A 21,869-nucleotide genomic window follows, 5' to 3' on the forward strand; every position below is an offset into this window, starting at 1 on the left:
GATCAATAACTGGAATCAAAATTTGCAAATGAAAATGTAGCCCTGAGGGGCTGGAGCAATAGTTCAGTAGGAGGGTGCTTGCCTTGCACACAGCCAACCCAGGTTCAATCCCTGGCACCTCATACCATTCCCTTAGCACCAGTGATCCCTGACTGTGAAGCAGGAGTTCTCCTGAGTTCTCCAGAAGTTCTCCTGTGTCCCTGAGCTTTACTAAGTGTGGCCCTAAAATAAAACAAAACAACAAATGGAAAAAACCCTAGCCCCAGGGGCCGTAGTGATAGTACAGCAGGGAGGGTGTTTGCCTTGCCTGGGTTTGGTCCCAGCATTCCATATGGCCCACTGCCAGGATTAATTCCTGAGTCCAGAGGCAGGAGTAACCTCTGAAAATAACCAGGTGTGACCCAAAAAAATCATTAAAAACAAACCAAAAAAAAAAAAAAAAAAAACCATTGTCCTGTGTTCCTGGGAAGGCACAGCAGTCGCAACCAACTTTAAGGGTAAGGGAGTGAGTCTGAGTTAGATCCCTTAGCACTGCTCCACACACCCGGATGTGATTGCAGCGGCTCTGCAGCCTGACGCTACAAGGCTTTTGATCTCGTGTGGACAATCACAATCAAGTGTGTGAGCCCTGGTCAGAGTGAAAAGGACAGCAAAGAGATGGGAAACAGAAAACAAAACAGAACAAATCCTAGCCCGATCTAGCAGTCCAGTTATGTTTTTAGGTTAAAAGACTACATAATATTCCCATTCTTAGTCGCTGTCCATTTTGGTCAGTTAATGTATTATTTCTTTATTTGCGAGGTTTGGGCACATGCCTGGCAGTGCTCAGAGCTTACGCCTGGCTCTACACACAGGTATCACTCCTGGTGGGAAGGAGGGGACCATATGTGGTACCAGGGACTAAACCAGGGGTCAGCTGTGTGCAGTCCTGCCTCCTCCAGCCCCTGAACGTATGACCAATGTCTAAAAGTAAGTTTATGTCTCCTGAAATTGAAGAAGGTACCTAGTACAAATATCTTCACTAGGATGTTCCATGTAGGGTAAAATGTGCTCTTAAGACTTTTTATACGTGGATAAAATTAAGGAAACGCCTCCCATAATCCAGGGGCTTCCCTGACTTCTTTTCTCCTGCCTTTTCCTACTAAATAAAATCATTTTGAATTTAGAAAAAATAAAATTTTTATACAATCTTAGCAACCTCAATTAGATCTTTAAATTAATTTACTCTTACCTACACAATACACAAACCTCCCTTACAACATTCAAAAGATATAGCTACTCAAATTTCCCTGGAAATGGCCCTCGCATTAAAGACAGGAAGCCCTACTCATAAGATAACTCTTCCCAAGTGACTGAGAAGATAACTCAGTGGCTTGAAGTGCTTGCCTAGAAAGTGCAAATTCTCAGGTTCAAACCCCATGACTGGCCATAACAATTGCCTCCATAGGCAACAACTGGGGTTCCCGGTAGTGAGAGAAAACCAAGGTGATCCTCTTCAAGTTAACAATTTTCTTTGAATCCTTACAAGAAGTTATTTGAAAAGAAAACAGCTTGAAAGTTATTTATCACTTTATTAGGATTTGTTAAACTTGTGTCTGAGATGCAATGTTAAACTATGGCTTAGGATAAATGGAGCAAAAGTAGGCTGCTGAGTTTTTCTTCATAATGAAGCTACAGTAAATGAAGAGGTAGGTGGAGAAAAGCCGCAATACTGGGGCCAAATCTTTTTAAAAATTAGTAATAGCAAAAGCAATACTAAAGGAAAAATTCACAACAATGCAGGCATATACAGAAAAAAAGAAAAGAGAAGAAAAAGCTCAAATCAATGACCAAATGGCACAACTTGAGAAATTAGAAAATCAATAACAAGTAATTCCAAAATAAATGGAAGGAGATAATAAAAATTAAAGACTAAATTAGTGATACACAAACCAAGAGAATACAAAGGATCAATGAAACCAGGAGATGGCTTTTTGGTAGGGTGTTTTTTTGTTTTGTTTTATTTTGTTTTGGGGGGGGGGAACCAAGCAACGCTCAGGGGTTATTTCTGGCTCTGCAGTCAGGATTCACTCCTTGGCGTGCTTGAAGACCATACGGGGTGCTGGGGATAGAACTTGGGTTGGCCATGTGCAAGGCAAATGCTCTACCTGCTGTACTATTGCTCCATCCCAAAGATGGCATTTTGAAGGAATAAATGAAATTTAAAAATCTTGGCTAGACTCACAAAGATAAAGTGAGGGAAAACCCAAATAAATTGAGTCAGAGATGAAAGGGGGAAGGGCAGGGGAATTAAAATAAACACCTCAGAAATACAAAAAATAAAAGAGTTGGGGCCGGAGTGATAGTACAGCGGGCATTCGCCTTGCACATGGCCAACCTGGGTTCAATCCCTGGCATCCCATAGGGTACCCCGAGCACCACCAGGAGTGATTCCTGAGTGCACAGCCAGGAGCAACTCCCAGCATCGCCAGGTGTGACCCCCCCAAAAAAAATCAAAATATATATATACATAAAGATAAAAGAGTTGTTCTTATTATTCAAAGGACCATAAAGGTTGCTCTTATAAACAATTCTATACCAGCAACCTAGAGAACCTAAAAGGGATGACTTCATAGACTCAGTCTTCCAAAGCTGAATCAAGAGGAAATAAAAACCTAAGTACTAGACCAATCATAAGGGAACTGAAGTAGTAACAAAAAATCTCGCCAAGAGACAGAAGAAACAGTACAGTACAATGGGTAGCGCGCTTGCCTTGCATGTGATTGACCCAGGTTTAATCCCGGGAATCCCACCTGGTCCCACAAACACTGCCAGAGTAATTCCTGAATGCAGAGCCAGAAGAAACCTCTGAGCGTTGCTGGGCGTGACCCAAAAACCAAAAACAAATAAAAATCTCCCCAAGAACAAAAGCCCTGGCCCAAATTGGTTCACTAGTGAGTTTTACCAAAACTTTAGAGAAGACAGTACTCATACTCCTAAGCTATTCCAAAATAATGGAGAAACAGGAAATCTTCCTAATAGCTTCAATGATGCAACATTGCCCCAATACAAAAGGACTCAGAGATATTATTCGTAAAAGAAAATTATAGACCAACATTCTTGATAATCACTGGTTTAGGGATCCTCAACAAAATCCTAGCAAACTTAATCCAACAATATTCCAAAAAGATGAGATACCATGGTCACATGGGTTTCATCACAGGGAGGCAAGAATGGTTCAGTATTTGAAAATTAATTAAATGACATATCAACAAAGGAAAGATAAAGAACATACAATCATATCACTTGATGCAGAGGTTTCTGACAAGATTCAACATCCACTTATGATTTAAAAAAAAAAAACTTCAAAAAAGAGGGATAAAAGGAAGATACTCCAAAATAGTAACTGCCAAATACAACAAACCCACAACCAATATAATACTCAGTGGTGAAAAACTGAAAATCTTCACCTGGGATCAGGCATATGACCAGGATTTCTACTTTTTCCACTTTTATTCATTATAGTTTTGAAACACCTTTCCACAGCAATCAGAAAAAGAAAAGTAATTAAATGGATCCAAATTTGAAAAGAAATTAAATTATCACTGTTTGCAAATGATATGGGCCAAAGCGATAGCATGGCAGGGAGGGCATTTGCCTTGTACGCAGCCAACCCATGTTTGATTCCTCCGTCCCTCTCGGAGAGCCCAGCAAGCTACTGAGAGTACCCCGCCTGCATGGCAAAGCCTGGGAAGCTACCCATGACGTATTCAGTATTCCAAAAACAGTAACAACAAGTCTCACAATGGAGATGTTACTGGTGCCCGCTCGAGCAAATCAATGAACAATGGGAGGACAGTGCATACTAATATAAACAGAAACCCTTAAAAATCCACGAAAAACCAAAAATCCTCCTAGAAACAATAAATCAATACAGCAATGTTACAGACTTGAAAATTCAAACGCAAAAATCTTTGCCATTTCTATATGCAAATAGTGAACTACGAGAGAAAGAAATGAAACACAGCCCCTTACAAAATGGTGTTCAAAATATTAAATACCTAGGAACCAAATGAATAAAGGAGGTAAGTTATACAGAGAACTATTATAAGAACTATTAAAAAAAAAGACACCAGGAAATGAAAAAATGCAAAAATACTGCATACTCATGGATTGGAAGAATTAACATGTCAAAGTGACTATCCCATATAAGCATTATAAAAATTCATACAATCCTCATTAAAATTTCTTTGAATTTAAGGAATCTAAAACTCTACTATACTAAAACTTCTATGGACCCATAAAACTCCCAAAATTACCAAAGCAATTCTAAGCAAAAAGCTGTGGGTACTAAGTTTCCAAACTCTGATCTGGTGACTATAAAGCTAATGAAATCAAAACTGTGCGGTAAAGGAATCAGGCCAGGGTCACAAACCAAAGAAAGAGAACTGAGAGTCCTGAGAGCCCAGAGACACGTCTTCCAATTCATGAACAGTTAACTCTATGACAAAGAAACTAAGTATGGGAAATGGAGCAAGGTACGTCTCAACAAATGGAGTCGGGGTCCAGTCTTGGGCAGCAAATCCACTGTCAGGGAGATTCTGCCCACATTATTCTACCTGTTCCCAGAACTTGCAGATGCCAATCTCCTTCCCAACTACAGGCCTTTGTTTCCCATACCCCTTTATAAAACTTCCCCTCCTGGTCTCCAACAGTCACCAGTTCTCCACAGAGTTCTTGTGTCTGTTCTTCTAAGGAGACCATCTCTCAAATGAGCTCTAAGCAACACTGCAAAAAACCATCGACTATATTTTTCTCCTCAAATAGCAGAGGATGACATCCCCTTCTTTAGACACACAATTTTATTCTGGTTTTGGGTCACACCCAGCTGTGCTCAGGGGACCATATGGAATGCTGGGGATTGAACTGGGTTGGTCATGTGGAAGGCAAACACCTTAATCCCTGTACTATTTCTCTGGCCCCTGTTTTCATTTTTTTCTCTCTTGTAAATCAAAAAGTCAAGTACAGAAATTAAGGTGCTTACCTTCCATTTGGCCAGCCCAGGTTGAATTCACTGCACCACATATGGTGCTCTGAGCACTGCCTGTTGTGCTACCCCCCAACTCCCTGCTCTGTGTGTGTGTGACAGAGAGAGAGAGAGAAAGAGAGAGAGAGAGAGAGAAAGAGAGAGAGAGAGAGAGAGAGAGAGAGAGAGAGCACTCTTTCCATAATAGTACATAAAATTTTGTTCCTTTCCCCATTGTTTTTACTATAAGCGGGGTGATCAGTGCTCATAAGGGTTTGCAAAATTAGCTATGGTGTGGTCAGAAACAGTATGTTTTGTTGCAGCATCAGAGATCACTACTATTCTCCAGGATTAGACTCAGCAGGGGGGTTGAGGCCAGGGATCAAACTCAAGTCTGTAAGACATCTGCTTTGCCACTGAGTTCATCATTTGAACTCTCCTATTATCTTCATTTTTTTATAAATAGATCAAATAGTATTGCCTTATGTTTGCAATGCTGCTACACCACTCTTAATACATAATTCATTCATATAAACAAATCATCACCAATTCAGTTCCAAATTGATTTAGGTTACTTTCAGGGCCTGAAAGATAGTATAGGGGTTTACATGTGGACAATGTCAGTTTGATCCCCTGGGTATAACCACCAACAATTTCCTGAAACAGAGACAGAGAAAACCCCAAAGCACTGCTATGTTTGACCCAGATACTCCCTGAAAGGGCTAGAGCAATAGCACAGCAGGTAGGGTGTTTGCCTTGCATGCTGCCGACCTGATTTCGATTCTTCCACCCCTCTCGGAGAGCCTAGCAATCTACCGAGAGTATCTCACCCACACGGCAAAGCCTGGCAAGCTCCCTGTGACGTATTCGATATGTCAAAAACAGTAACAAGTCTCACAATTTGTTGTGAGACGTTACTGGTGCCCACTGGAGCAAATCAGTGAACATCAGGAGAACAGGACAGTGCTACTCCCCCAAAATTAAATAAATTATTCCTTAGATTGTTCCACTTGTTATGCAAAGTCAGTATTTAAACTTACTAATTTTTCTTCCTGTCATTTCAATGATTTTTGTTCTTAAATTATTTAGGGATTGGAATGATAGTACAGTAGTAGGGCTGCTTTGCATATAGCTGACCTTGTTTCAATCCCTGCATCCCATAGGGTCCCCCTCAACTCTACCTGAAGTGGTCCCTGAGGGTAAATCCAGGAGTAAGCCCTGAGCACTGCTGGATGTGGACCAACACCCCTTCCTGCAATTATTTAGAATACCCTATCATTTAACAGATCTTTTTTTCTTTTTTTTCTTTTTTCTTTTCTTTTTTTTTTTTAGTGAAACACCATGAGGTACAGTTGTAGATTTACAATTTTTTGTGCTTGGGTTTGATTATACAATGATGAGATACCCATCCCTCCACCAGTGCCCATTTTCCACCACCATGGATAATATCCCCCCCACCCCCATCCTCCCATCCCCCCTTGCCTCTGTGGCAGGGCAATCCCCTGTGTTCTCTCTCTCCTTTTGGGTGTTGTGGTCTGCAAAAGAGGCATTGAGTGGCAAACATGTTCAGTCCATAGTCCACTTTCGACATGCATCTCCCCTCCTGGGAGGGTCCTCCAAACACCCTTTATTTGGTGTTCCCTTCTCTGTCTGAGATGCCCTTTCCTCTAGAATGCCCGACTGGCCATTAAGCTATGGAGTAATCCTCCTAGTGCTGATCTCAGCTATTCTTGGGTATTAATCTCATATTTTGTTACTTTATATCCCCCAGATGAATGCAATCTTTCTATGTCTATCCCTCTCTTTCTGACTCATTTCGCTTAGCATGATACTTTCCATGTTGTACCACTTGTATGTAAATTTCATGACTTCATCTTTTCTAAGAGCTACATAGTACTCCATTGTGTAGATGTACCAAAGTTTCTTTAACCAGTCATCTGTTCTTGGGCATTCAGGTTTCTTCCAGTTTCTGGCTATTGTAAAGAGTGCTGCAATGAACAAACAAGTGCAGATGTCACTTCGACTATACATTTTTGCCTCTCTGGGATATATTCCCAGGAGTGGTATTGCTGGGTCAAATGGGAGCTCAATTTCTAATTTTTTGAGAATCGTCCATACTGTTTTCCAGAAGGGCTGAACCAGTCGACATTCCCACCAACAGTGAAGGAGTGTCCCTTTCTCGCCACATCCGCGCCAGCATCGGTTGCTTTTGTTCTTTTGAATGTGGGCCAGTCTCTGAGGTGTGAGATGGTATCTCATTGTGGTTTTGATCTGCATCTCCCTGATGATTAATGATGTAGAGCATTTTCTCATGTGCTTTTTTGCCATTCGGATTTCTTCTTTGAGAAAGTTTCTGTTCATTTCATTGCCCCATTTTTGGATGGGGTTGGATGTTTTCTTCTTGTGGAGTTTAACCAGTATTTTGTATATCCTGGATATCAACCCCTTGTCAGATGTGTATTCGGTGAATATCCTTTCCCATTCTGTAGACTGTCTTTGTATTTTGGTCACTGTTTCTTTGGAGGTGCAGAAGCTTCTTAGTTTAAGATAGTCCCATTTATCTATCTCTGTTTTTACTTGCTCGGCCAGTGGCTTGGCATCTTTGAAGATACCATTAGCTTCAATGTCATGGAGGGTTTTGCCAACTTTGTCTTCAATGTACCTTATGGTTTCTGGTCTGATGTTGAGGTCTTTAATCCATTTTGATCTTACTTTTGTACACGGTGTTAGGCAGAGTTCTGAGCCCATTTTTTTGCATGTAGCCGTCCAGTGATGCCAGCACAATTTGCATTTAACAGATCTTTAAAAGATGAAAATCAACACTGGATCTTTCATACACCAAAGATACTGCATAATGATATCCAGATGTCAGAAATCACTATGGGAAAATGATTTCCTCAAATAAAAACAATGGATGTCTAAATTAAAGCCTATGAAGCTAACAGATTAAGCAACTTTTAAAAACATGAAGATTCTATAGTTATATGACATAATATAAGTGAAAGAAGACATATAGTTGCATGTTAAACTGAGATTATAAACTATTTCTGTGTAAAAGAGAAATATTCAAATACAATATAGCTGAGAAGAGGTGGTAAGAGCATGAATCGCTGCCTTTCAAAATATCTTTTAATATTTTAAAATTTAGTTTTTATAAAAAAGGGGGGAAAAGATAACTTTAGATGAACAAGATCTTGATTTTTAGATTTAACACCCTGAAGGCATCCTTTATTTTCTTCGTTTTTTTTTATCTTAGTGATACTAACCATCTTAGTAAGTAATCAGGTGTTGGGACTGGAGAGAAAGCATTTACCTTGCATTCAGCAGACCCAGTTCAATTCCCAGCACTGCACCTGGATCCCCTGAGCACCATCAGAAGTGATCCCTAGAACAGACCCAGGTGTAAGCCCTGAGTACTGCCAAGTGTAATTCCAAACCCCCAAATAAATTTAATAAATAGGCAGGTTTTGAAAAAAAATTTTTTTCCTTAATGCTGACAGGACCAAACCAGGGTCAGAGCCATAGCAGCCTAAAAGGCCAAGTACCTTACTTTTTGTACAAATGAACTCTCTAGCATGATCCTGAATTCCTGCTGGCAAACCTACAAGTGGTAAGCAAAACCTGAAGTTTGACTTTCCATTAGAGAAGAGAGTAGAATGGAAAGGAAGGCCTTAACAGTCAAGCAGACAACGAGGAAGAACTCAACCTGACCCAGGTCTACTAATCATTCAGTGCTTCCGTTTCGTCGCTTACATACAAGCAGAGAACTAATATGCATTTCCAGATTGAGATTAGAGCAACATGGGATCAAAATTCTGAGGTAATGAGTAAGACCTGGACACAGAAGGATATAGTGCAACCAGCGAAGTCAACACAAAAATTCGTATTTTCAGAATTTATTATCCTATCTCTGGGGGGCCAGTGAAATAGTACAGCAGGCAGGACAATTGCCTTGTAAGTGGCTGACCCAGGTTCGATCCCTGGCATCCCATATGGTCCCCCAAAGCATCACCAGAAGTGATTCCTGAGTGCAGAGCTGGGAGTAACCTCTGAGTATTGTTGGGTATAGCCCAAAAACTAAACACAACAACAATTTTTTTAAAAATCTCTAGTTCTGGTCACATAATCATATAGTTTTTCAGATTCAGAATCATTTGTCTCAAATTTTTTAAAACACATTTTTTAAAACACATCAATTTTTTAAAACACTAATCAATTCTTTAAATAAACCTGTCACAATAAACTTTTAAATATTCTTTAGATGAAGGGTCAGAGCAACAGTACAGTGGGTTGCCTTGCACATGTCCAAGCTGAGCTTAATCCCAATCCCAATGAGCTCAATGAGACCACATGAGTGCAGAGACAGGAATAACCCCTAAGCACAGCTGAGTGTGTCCCAAAACACAAAAACAACAAAAAAAATAATCTTTATATGATATCTAAGTATTTTTTAAAATCACTGTGTGATTGTTACTACAGCAATGCATGAGTGAGAAAAATAACTGATTATATTATCTTGGTCATCATATGTCTATTAATAATGCCACATCACCTTGGCTCTGATGAGAGTGCCATATTGAGCTCTGGATCTATAAACAGAGACTACTGATGAGTCACACTTACAACTCTGTCTGGAAAAAAGGAGAGAAGCATGTTTGTGCTTAAAAAGTTAAAAACTTCTCGCGCTGATGCTCCCACTTATGGCAAAATCACGTCTACTCTCTTGCCAACTTACCACTTTCAAACTAATTTTTTGTATAATTTCCTCCCTTCCGCCTCCTTTTACCATTGTTGCTGTGGTGCCTAGGGTACACACACATCTGACTGTGGCACTCGCATGGTTTTCTAGCTACAGCGCTCGCTGGCGGTTGCAAGCTAAGGTACTTGTACATCAGCGGCAGATTTGTACTTCTTTAGTTGTGATGCTTGCACACATGCTCACAGGGACGTGAAATCTGAGTCTCACAAGATATGGCTGAGGTATGCAGCAGGGTTCAGCTCAGTGCTCACACATATTTACTGACTTCCTGGTCATAATGCTTACACCTTTTTTTTGTGCTGATGCTTGCTGGAGGAAATCACACCTCTTTTTTATGTGTTAACACATACCTGTTTGCAGTGCAGCTGGAAATCACTTGACGTGCCAGGGACGTGTAGTTGGGCGAATCAGAGACTAGAGTGGCCAGAACTGTGTTTGTTGCATGTGGGACACTGGGGACTTGAATGCATAACCACATGCTTGCAAGGCAGGTGCTCTAAGTCACGCGCTATTTTTCCAGTTGTTAAGAATTTTTTTTATTTGGTCATTCCCAAGAAATATCTTTAAAATAACTTAGCAAAAATCTAAAAAGGTATGCTTATTAAATCTTCCTAACTTGTTATTGGTACCAAATAATTTCCAACTGCCTACTACTGTGGTTATGCTAGGACTTGAGACAGCAGACAGAGTAGGCTAAAAAAAGCACAAATCTTGTTTTCAAGAAGCTTATAGTCATAAATGGGCACTGGTGAAGGGATGGGTGTTTGATCATTGTATGACTGAAACCCAAGCACAAAGATTTGTAAGTCTACAACTGTACCTCATGATGTCTCACTGATAAAAATTTAAAAACTAAAAAAAAAAAAGAAAGAAATTTATAGTCATATGAGGTAAGGTGGTGAGAGGGATATAAAATAACAAGGAAAATATTCCATACATAATCATACCAACAGAACCAGGATTAAGGAATACTCCAATATTAATAATGGAATAAAAATATGATGATACTGAAGAGATTCAGCACCCAAATATTAATATAAAAATCAACCTTGGTTGAGAGCAGCTAATATATGAAAATGTTGTCTACTGAGCAGGACAGAGAGTACAATAGGTGAGGCAATGGATTTTCACTCAATGAAACTGGGATTCAATGTTCCACACCAAATATGGTTACCTGAGTCTTGCAAGGAGTAGCCCTGAGTATAGAGCCAGGAGTAACCCCTGACTACAACCAGGTATAGCCTACAAACCAAAATAAATAAAAATTGGGGCCAAAGGGATAGTACAGTGGGTAAGATGTTCGCCTGATTCAGGTTCAATCCCTGGCATTCCATATGGACCCCTGAGCAGCCAGAAGTAAGCCCTGAGAGCACAGCCATATGTTCCATGCCCCCCACCAAATTAATAAACCAAAAATAAATTAGAATGATAGACAGGGTTGAGAATGGGACTCAAGAGGTAGAGCACATGTCTTGCATGTAAGGTCCTTAGTTCTGTACTTGGCACTACATGGGCTCTTGAGCACTGTTAGGAGTCTCTCCTGAGCACAAGCCAGAAACAACTACTGAGCATCTCAGGTGAACTAAAACTCCCTCCAACCTACAATATGCTGGATTTTCCTACAATGACCCTTGAAAACAGCAAACTCTAGAAGCAGTCAAGCAGAAATGGATGACCATTTCTTTTTTGTTTGTTTTGGGTCCATACCCAGCTGTGCTTGCACCCAAAGGTGCTTAGGGGACTACTCGATTCCAGGGACTGAATCCAGTCAGCTGTAGGTGAAGAATGAGCTCAGCCCATTGAGCTATCACCTTAAAACCTATGACAGTAGGGGCTGGAGTGATAGCATAGCGGGTAGGGTGTTTGCCTTGCACGTAGCCAACCCAAGTTCTATTCCCAGCATCCCATATGGTGCCCCGAGCACCACCAGGAGTAATTCTTGAGTGAAGAGCCAGGAGTAACCCCTGTGCATCACCGGGTGTGACCCCAAAAGCAAAAACAAACAAACAAAAAAAACCTATGACAGTAGCAGTCTGTATTAAAGGATAAATCTTTGAACAAATATATTCTGAGAATCTACAATGAGCAAGAATTTACATTAGTTTCTGAGAAAGACAAACTCCCATCCTGGACCCATCCTAAGGTTGTGACTATGACAGATTACTGCCATGGCGAGGGGTTCTTAAAGAGTTCAATATATTCTTTGGGGCCGGAGAGAGAGAGAGTAGCATGGGGTGTGTGCCATGCACCACCCTGTGTGACCCAAAAACCAAACCCAAACATAATTCATTTTATTCTGTAGGAAATGAAACCAGGACTCCTTCCATAGTACCATCTATAGTGACACCTGAAACCACATTTTAGATAGTCACATAACCCTAACACAATAAAAAAAAAAAGCACAAAAAGAAATGTCTGTGAATGTTCAAAAAAATGAAACAAGTGCTCAATAATTTAACATTATAAACAAAAAATCCTAGAGTGAAATTTCCTTAGGTTTGCTAACATTCGCTTAGTCATATTATTCTAGAAACTGATAAGAGATTTCAGAATTCAGAGATTGTAGATAAAAATAATGTTTTTTTAAATTATAAACTACAAAAACATCCTCAAAAGTCATAGTTTATTATAGTCATATAAATATTTTACAAGTTAATGAGAACAAATAAACCAAAAGTGTTATATTTTGAAACGTATTCTTTTACACAGAGGTCCCCAAATTTATTTACTTACCACACCCCTTCAGAAAAAAAATTACTCAATCCGACCCTGGAAATCTACCTCCCTATACCTTGATGCCTGTACAGAGGCTCTCAGACTTTCAAGGAAAGTACTCTAAAACTGAGCTATATTTTGGCCCCCAGAACCCACCTGCTTTTTTTTTTTAATTTCTATGTCATATCTAGTGGTGCTCAGGGATGGCTTTATTTTTATTATTATTATTATTATTATTATTTTGTCTTTTTGGGTCATACCCGACAATGCTCAGGGGTTAGTCCTGGCTCTGTACTCAGGAACTACTCCTGACGGTGTTGGAAGCGGTTGGGGGCATATGTGATGCCGGGGATCGAACCCTGGTCAGCTATATACAAGGCAAATGCCCTGCCCACAGTAGTATCACTCCAGCCCCCAGGGATGACTATTTAACAGTGCTTGAGAGAGCACATGGTGCCAGGATATCAAAGCTGAGTCTCCCATGTTTTCATCCCAGTGAGCCATCTCTCCAGGTCAGAACTTACCTTTCTGACATGAACAAACAGGAAGTGCCCCCCAAATGCAGTTAAGTCTACTACCACCCATTGGACGATTATAGTACCCCTTGGGTCATATCATGGTATATCTTTAAAAGAGGTATTTAAGGCTTGGATCTACACATCAGAGGAGAGCTATGCTTCACAAAAGGCCTGACTTTTGATCCCCAGTAACCTCCAAACCCAGATATAGTCTCCATGACAGCATAAAGTCAGCAAATTACTGATTCCTCATGCTTTCCTTTGATATATGTAACAAAATGAAAAGATAATGCTTCTGCATGAGACCTCACCACTATCAATACAGTGAATCACAATGCCTAAAATAAGTCTTCTTTTAAAAAATGAAAGTGAATAAGCTACCTAAAAGTAAAACCCTAGCCCACGTACATTTCAGGCAGGTGAATGCATTCACACTTTTCTATGGGCAAGGCCACAGCATCACAGATTCCCAACCAACTCACTGCTCCCCACAAGCCAGGAACAGTAGATTTTAGGCCACTATGTTTATTTACCTATCTGATACATAATCTAGTAAAAAAAAGTGAAAGACAGGAAAATCTTCATATTTTAGTGCTACAGCATATGGCTTACCATATGCTAAGTAAATGTAGAAAATGGACTTACCTGCACTGCCGAGCTGTTTATAAAACCTGTACTCTAAATGGAGCTGTGGAGCACGTGATTTTATTGGTTCCTGAAACCCAAAAAGAGAAATTGTGATCAGATTTAGAGAAATAGTATTTTTCATTCCTAGGTTTTCAGAGTGAAACATAGCTAAGATCACTTAATATTTTAGAAATGATATTTATACAATTTTTCTTACCACAATTTCTCTTTGAAAACAGCTAAACTAAGAGCAGATGAAGCTGCATTAAATAGTCTCTTTTATGGGCAGACAAAAATAATCTGGTTGGGCTATTATCTAAGGTTAGAGCCCTCACCTGGAAGTACTTTACTAAAATGTATTCTCCTAGGAGCTACGATAGCACAACGGTAGGGCGTGTGCCTTGCATGCAGCCAGCCCGGCTGAGCCCGGTTCGATTCCTCCGCCCCTCATACTACTTCCCAAAAAAGATATTTGCAGCTAATGAGAAGCTACAAATATCTTTTTTGGGAAGTAGTATGATTCGAGGACACTATAAAGGTAAAGGTAAAGGTAAAGGTAAAGGCCCTCCCGTTGATCATCAATTTGCTCGAGCAGGCCCAGTAACGTCTCCATTGGATGTTACTGTGTTTGGCATATCAAATACGTCACGGGGAGCTTGCCAGGCTCTGCCGTGCGGGCGAGATACTCTGGGTAGCTTGCCGGGCTCTCCGAGAGGGGCGGAGGAATCGAACTCGGGTCGGCCATGTTGGCTGCATGCAAGGCAAACGCCTTACCGCTGTGCTATTGCTCCAGCCCAAGGACACTATAATACTCTCTATAACTTGTTGCTAGCATGCAACAGGGATGAATGGAGACGTTACTGGCACCCGCTCGAATAAATCAATGAGTAATGGGGGATCAAGTGATCAAGTGATAACTTAGAAAGGTAGCAAGACTAGCAGCACAGAAAGATAGTTTTTATTTTTATTTGGGGGGGGGGGGCATACCTGGCAGAGCTCAGAGCTATACCTGGCTCCCTGTTTAGGGTCCTACATGCAAAGAATGACGAACAGCCTGTTGAGCTATCTTTTCTGCCCTTTCCCTATTTCTGGGGACCACACACAATTGGGGGCTACTCTCATGGGGCTCAGTGCTTCAGGGTCACTTCTGGTACTTCTCTTGGGAGCCATATGTTGCTGGGGCTGGAATCTGGACTTCCTGCATGTAAGCATGGATATGAGACCACTGAACTCTCTCCAGCCCTAGGTTTATAACAGATAGAAAGTCTCTGATTTCTTTGGCCAAGAAATCTCATTGGTAGATAAAAAACTTCAAACTATTTTGTTTGTATCATATGATTCTTCTTTTAAAGGTTCCTAAAAGAAGCACATCTCTTGCATATATGAGTCTCTGGATTAAGTCCCCAGCACAACCACCCCCCTCACCCATCCCCAATAAAAGATTCTCAGAAAAAAAGAAAAAAACTAGAATAAATATCTAAAGTAAAACGGGAAGGGTCACAGCAGGGAGTCCTTGTATTTCTGTGTCAGGTCCTAATCACTTCCATCGAGAGCTGGTTATTTCTCAGAACCAGGCTACTCTGCAGCACTTGTGCCTGCCAGAAATCCTAAATCGACAGCAGATGGCTACCTTGTAGGAGGATAATTCCTCCAGCAAATTTTGCTATTTCAATGAAAAGAGCTCAATTACTGCCTTCCTATCTCCCACTGAGAACACAGCCTAACAAGAGATGAGACCCACAGTTAAGGCTTATAAAATGCCTTTAAAATTTATTTGAATGAGAAATGAGATACTGAGAGATGCCAACCTAAATGATAGGAAGTCTATTTTTAGACTGCTCATACAATGTAAAATAAGTTTAATAAAATCTACAATGTTTAGTCATGCCAATAATACACTATGTAAGCTTATCTATACTGGTTGACTACTATGACTCTGAAAGGTGATAAATAAATAAAAAGCTCAAAAACATAAGCACCACTTGCTGGGGAGGGTATAGCAGGGAGAGGGCCTTGCATAACTGACCCATGCTCAATCTCTGGCACCCCATATGAATATGATCATATGATCAAAGATCAGAATGAGATCTTTTATAAAGGAAGAATTCACACAAAGTGCCTGAGCCACCGTAGCCAGACAAACAGCGATTTTTAACGAACATGGGAGTTGGAGATCATTTCCCCATGGATTCTGACAAAAAGAACCACCAAGATTTTGGACACTGGTCTTTAGGCTCTAGAGGACAGACAGATTCACAAAACTGTCTACAGAAGGGTGCTATGCTCAGACACCAAGTGATTATAATGAGTCTAGTGCAGAAAATTGAACCCCAATCCAATTTTCCTGTCTCCAAAGCAATCCACCAACAGGAGCTGATACCTTTGCTGGGCGTGAAAGGAGGCAATCAGGGTTCAATCCCCAGAACACATATGGTTCCCTAAGCCCAACCAGGAGTGATCCCTGAGTGCAGAGCCAGGAGCAGGCCCTGAACACCATTGTTTATTATTTTGGGCCCCCAAACCAAAAAGCTCAGCAAACAAAAATATACTGCATTCTTATAAGCCAACAATGAATTGGAGTTAAAGAAAGCAAGAGAATAATACCATTTACGCTTTCATTTAAAAAAAAGATTAAATGCGGGGGCTGGAAGATAGTACAGCAGGTAGGGCGTTTGCCTTGCATGCGGCTGACCCAGGTTCAATTCCCAATCCCATATGGTCCCCTGAGCACTGCCAGGAGTAATTCCTGAGTGCAAAGCCAGGAATAAACCCTGTGCATTGCCGGGTATGACCCAAAAAGAAAAAAAAAATAAAATAAAATATAAAATGCAGGTTGGAGTGTTGGAGTGGTAGTACAGTAGGTAAGGCTTGCACATGGCCAAACTGGGTTCAATCCCTGGCACCATATACAGTCCCAGCCAGGAGTGATCCCTGGGCACCACCAGGTATGGGCCCAAAACAAAAAAATTAAAAGGGGGCTAGGGATTTGGCTCAACTGGTAGAATATATTCCAGGCACTTATGAGGCTCTGACCAAGGGTCCTGGCAATAATGGCTAACCTATCACCACTGGGTATGGCCCCTTTTTTAAATAAAAGAATTACACACCTGGGAGTATAATTAACAAATGAAATGAGGGTTGGGGAGATAGTTTAAAGTTGAGAAGTGCACGTTTTGCATGTGAGAGCTTTCGGTTTGATTCTAGCAATGCATGGTGACCCAGAAACCACAAGGAGTGGCCCTTGAAGACTGTACTAAAGTAGCCTCCAAGAACTGCTAAAAGCAGTCCAATAAACAAAGCAAATAAACAACAAAGCAGGTGAAAGACCTACACCTGGAAAAATTATAAGACATTATTTAAAAAATAATAACCAGTTCCTCTGCCAGTTCCTTAATGCGTGAAGCTCGTCTGAGCATGTGGAGAGTGATCTCAGAATGGCTGTGGCTGGTTCCGGAGGTCTTCAGCTGCCGGGACTCTGCTCGGGGCGGAGAGGGAACTCAACCTGCCCCCCTCCAAGGGGCCCTGGTGAGAACAGCCAGGTGCGGGTGCAGGAGACTCTACATTGTTCTCTTCCAGGAGCTTGGTTTTATAGTCTCCGGATCCTGGCCACTGATTGGGGTTACATGACAGTTTGTGGGCATAAATGCCTAGCTACTGAAGATGGGGGATCTGGGTGGAGGAGGCCCAGTCCCTATCCAAGCAGGCTTGTAGATCTCAGCCCCGGGTCCTGCACACTTGGGTTCCTTTGCTGGTTCCTTCATGCGTGAGAGTCGTCTGAGCATGTGGAGAGTGGTCTCAACATGGCTGTGGCTGGGTCCAGAAGATCTCCAAGTCTGCTCGGATCGGGACTGGGCCTCCTCCACCCAGATCCCCCATCTTGAGACTATAAAACCAGAGACTATAAAACCAAGCTCCCGGAAGTGCGTGGCTGCCAATGCAGCCACGCAACCTCTTATTCTCTAGTTCTCACTCTCAGAGAACCCAGCAGCCTATTGAGAGCATCCTGCCCGCATATATACCTGACTGGGAACACCTGTAAAGGTGATTAGAGGCTGCCCCAAAAGCCTCCATCCCTCTCGGAGAGCCTGGTAAGCTACCGAGAGTATCCCGCTCACACGGCAGAGCCTGGCAATCTCCCGTGGTGTACTTGATATGCCAAAAACAGTAACAATGATGGTCCTCATTTCCCTGACCCTGAAAAAGCCCCCAATATGCCATGGGGCTACATTAGCACGTGACAGGGAAGAATGGAGGTGTTACTGGCGCCCGCTCAAACAAATCGATGAACAACGGGGTGATAGTGACAGTGATTAAAAGAAATGAAAGATGCAGAGAAACATAAAGATATCCCATGTTCACGCAATGAACATTTTTATATTGCTAAAATATTACCAAAAACAATTTGCAGACTAAATCTTGATAATTTTGATAGTGCCATCCTATCAAAATTCCAATGTCAGGAAGAGGGAGAGAGCTCAAAGGGATACTGCATATGCTTTGCATGTGGGAGGACTGGGTTTGATCCCTGGCACTGCACAGTCCTCCAGAGCACTGTTGAGAACAACCCCCAAGTACTGTGCTGTGAGTAGCTCCTGAGAACTGCTCACTGTGAGCCAAACCCACACCGCCCCCTAAAAATGGTTTAAGGCGTACTTCAAGAAATATTAAAAAAATATAACTGTAACCATCCTACAGTAGTGATCTTAATAAAATACTGTAACCATTAAAAAAATAAATAATTGGCCCAGCACCTATAGTAAATAATATAGCAATGCCTTAAGAGATTAAAATATGATCTAATAAAAATATAATCTAGGAGGGAAAGAGAAATAGCACTGCAGGTAAGATGCTTGCCTTACACACGGCCAACCTGGGTTCAATCCTCAGCATGCCCTATGGTCCCTTGAGCACCACCAGAAGTAATCACTGAGCACACAGTCAGGAGTAAGCCCTGAGCACAGTTAGTGTGCCCCAAAAACAAACCAAAAAATATGATCTAGGCCAGGGAGAGAGCTCAACAGGCTGGAGCACATCGAGGCCTATGTTTGGCCCCCGGCACTGCATGGACCCCTGGACAACACGAGGAAGGACCCACACCACTGAGCAGGGAGCAAGCAGTGCCTGGGGGAGCCAGATATAGTCCCACCCCGCCCAAATATACCTAGCTATTTTCTCATATCTATCAAAAGAACCCCACTATTTCAAAAACGGTATTTCACTCCAGCATTATTTACAGCAGCCAGATGTACCCAAAAGCCCATCAACAGATGAGTGGATACAGCTGTCATGGTTATGCACTCACTCAGTGGAACAACACTCAGTATTAGAAGAGATGAAACCTTCCTATCCTTATGGAAACCATGAGAAAATGTAAGTTAGAGGGAGAAAGTCACAGCTGGTCTCACTCATATGTGAAATATTAATAAAAGCAAGAGAACAAGGTCCAGTGATAACAAACCCTTAGACTCTGACCACAAACTCAGCTGCTAAAGGAAAAAGAAGAGGGCAGGGGTTAGGGGAGAGGGCAGAGGGGTAGTGGAGAGGGCGGGGGGGTAGCAGAGAGGGCAGAGGGTAGTGGAGAGGGCACAGAGGTAGTGGAGAGGGCATGGAGGTAGCAGAGAGGTCACTGGGGTAGCAGAGAGGGCACAGGGGTAGTGGAGAGGGCACGGAGGTAGCAGAGAGGGCATGGGGTAGTGGAGAGGGAATAAAGGTAGGAGAGAGGGCACAGGACAGCAGAGAGGGCTCAAGAGGGTATGAAGGTACCAGGTTGAATGGACTGTGGCACAGGGATATTGGCACTTTGACTGTGGATGTGGTATGGAAACATTCTATCCCTCAAAAAGAAACAGAGAAACTTATAAATCCATCCTAACACAATTTACAACGGCATTATTTAAAAAGAAAACCTCTAAAGACCTCCTGTTAGATATTAAAGAGACAGGGATTTAACAGAGTGCTTGAGCACCTACACAGGCCCAAATTCAAGTCCTGGCACTTGATGGCCAATTGAGCGTGGACCCCGGACTGCCAGCTGTGACCCACAAAATCCAAAGCAAATCAAAACTAAAAATTTTTTAAAGTTTACATGTTGGTTTTTGGGTCACACCTGTGGTGTTCAAGACTTATTCCTGGCTCTGCATTCAGGAATTACTTCTGGCAGTGCTCAGGAGACTATATGGGATACCGGGGGCTGAACCTGGAAGGCCACATGTGAAGCAAAGACCCTCCCCGTTGTACTACTGCTCTGGTCTCAAAATAAAATTTTTTAAAAAGAAAATCTAAAGTATCAAGAAAGTATGAAGAAAATGTTTATAAGTGTTTTAGGTGCTGCGTTTTTTTTTTCTGTAACTCGTTCCAAAGAAAGATTATTACCAAAGTAGTAAGGCAGAAAAAGTAAAAAGGCAGAATATCCGAATTCACATCAGTAAAATGCATGTCATTAATCCAATATTAAGTCCTGCGATATTCAGTCCCAGAAAGTATTTGGTCTACATTGCACTATGCATTACCTCTTCTTGTTCCTATTTCTTCACAAGAACTCAAGACACCAAAAAAAAAAACCCTGGTTCCTGAGCATCGACCTGCCAGAACCCGCTCCCTGTACAACTCCAAGCAAGGAATGAATCTGAGGGTCTCTTACAAAATAAGTCTTAACTCTACAAACTGAAAAGCTGAATAAGAGAAAAAACACTATCCACAGAGCAATCATGGCTAAATGCAAGTCATTAGAAAACTGAAACTATCTCAAGACACTTCATTCAACCATCAATTCCTGTCTTCCAACTAATCAAATCCAAACTACCTGCAAACAGGGAGAAATGTTTCTACTAAGATACACAAACACCATGGACAAACATGTCACCATTTCAGAGAAGCTTGTATTATGAAACATTTCAATGCTTAAAAATTCTTTTGTTTAAAAAAAAAAAATTCTTGGGGCTAGAGCAACAGCACAGTGGCCAGAGCGTTTGCCTTGCACACAGCCAACCAGGGTTCGATTCCCAGCATCCCATATGGTTCCCTGAGCACCGCCAGGAGTAATTTCTGAGTGCAGAACCAGGAGTAACCCCTGTGTATCACTGGGTGTGGTCCAAAAGGCAAAAAAAAAAAAATAAATAAAATAACTCGTGTATTACTCTTAAATATATAAAGTTTTTTGTTTCTTCTAAAAATTATCAAATCTCAATAGAATTATTTGATAGAAAGTTATTTCAATGATTAGTTTCACTAGTCAGAAGATTAGTACTGACAGGACCAATTGAACTTTTTCTTCAAACTGACTATATTCTACCTATTCATGCTTGACAGCCTTCAAAAATAATGTTTAGAATCCCATTCACAATCGTGTCTCAGAAAAATCAAGTTCCTCGGAATCAGCTTAACTAAGGAGGTAAAGGACCTGTACATAGAAATCTACAAAGTGCTACCTCAAAAAATGAAAGAGGACACGAGGAAATGGAAACACCTCCCCAACTCATGGATTGGGAGAATTAACATTGTCAAAATGGTAACACTGCCCAAAGCATTATGTAGATTCAGTGTGATCCCCATAAAGATACCCATGACATTTTTCAAAGAAATTGATCAAGTACTCCTCAAATTCATATGGAACAATAAGCCCCCATGAAAAGCTAAAGCAATTCTTGGGGGGGGGGGGGAATATGGGAGGCGTCACCTTCCTCAACTTCAAACTACAAAAGTGGTAAAAATTAAAGTGGTACTACAAAGTGATAAAAATTAAAATAGCATGGTATTGGAATGAAAAACAGATCTGCAGACCAATGGAATAGGGTTGAATATCCTTACACAAACCCTCAAATATATGATCATTAATCTTTGATATGGGAGCAAGAAATATGAAATGGAGCAAGGAAAGTCTCTTTTAACAAGCGGTGCTGGAAAACTGAACAGCTACATGTAAAAAGATGGACTTGATCTCTATCTAATACTATGCACCAAAGTCAGATCAAAATAGATTAAAGACCTCAACATCAGACCAGAATCCATAAAGTACATTGAAGAAAAGGTCGACAAAACCATCCATGATATTGAAGCTAAAGATATCTTCAAAGATGAAGTGCCACTGACCAAGCAAGTGGAAGCAAAGATAAACAAATGGGACTATCTTAAACTAAGAAGCTTCTGCACCTCAAAAGAAACAGTGACCAAGATACAAAGATAACCTACGCAATGAAAAAGGATATTCACCCAATACCCTTCTGACATTTATTATCTCATTCCTACT

The 21,869-nt window shown here is 41.2% G+C and overlaps 1 protein-coding gene across 3 annotated transcripts in view; it reads right to left on the reverse strand.

Moving 5' to 3' along the window:
- The window catches only part of CSNK1G1 (casein kinase 1 gamma 1), a 161,797-nt gene that overhangs the window by 69,605 nt on the left and 70,323 nt on the right, over positions 1 to 21,869 (reverse strand). For all 3 annotated transcript variants that reach the window (XM_056127486.1, XM_056127485.1, XM_056127484.1), the window contains exon 4: positions 13,643 to 13,712. In XM_056127486.1, coding sequence (XP_055983461.1) covers positions 13,643 to 13,712 — 70 coding nt within the window. The remainder of the gene's footprint in view (positions 1 to 13,642; positions 13,713 to 21,869) is intronic.

This window comes from Sorex fumeus, unplaced genomic scaffold, assembly GCF_029834395.1.
Source record: "Sorex fumeus unplaced genomic scaffold, SorFum_2.1 ptg000063l, whole genome shotgun sequence".
NCBI lineage: Eukaryota > Metazoa > Chordata > Mammalia > Eulipotyphla > Soricidae > Sorex > Sorex fumeus.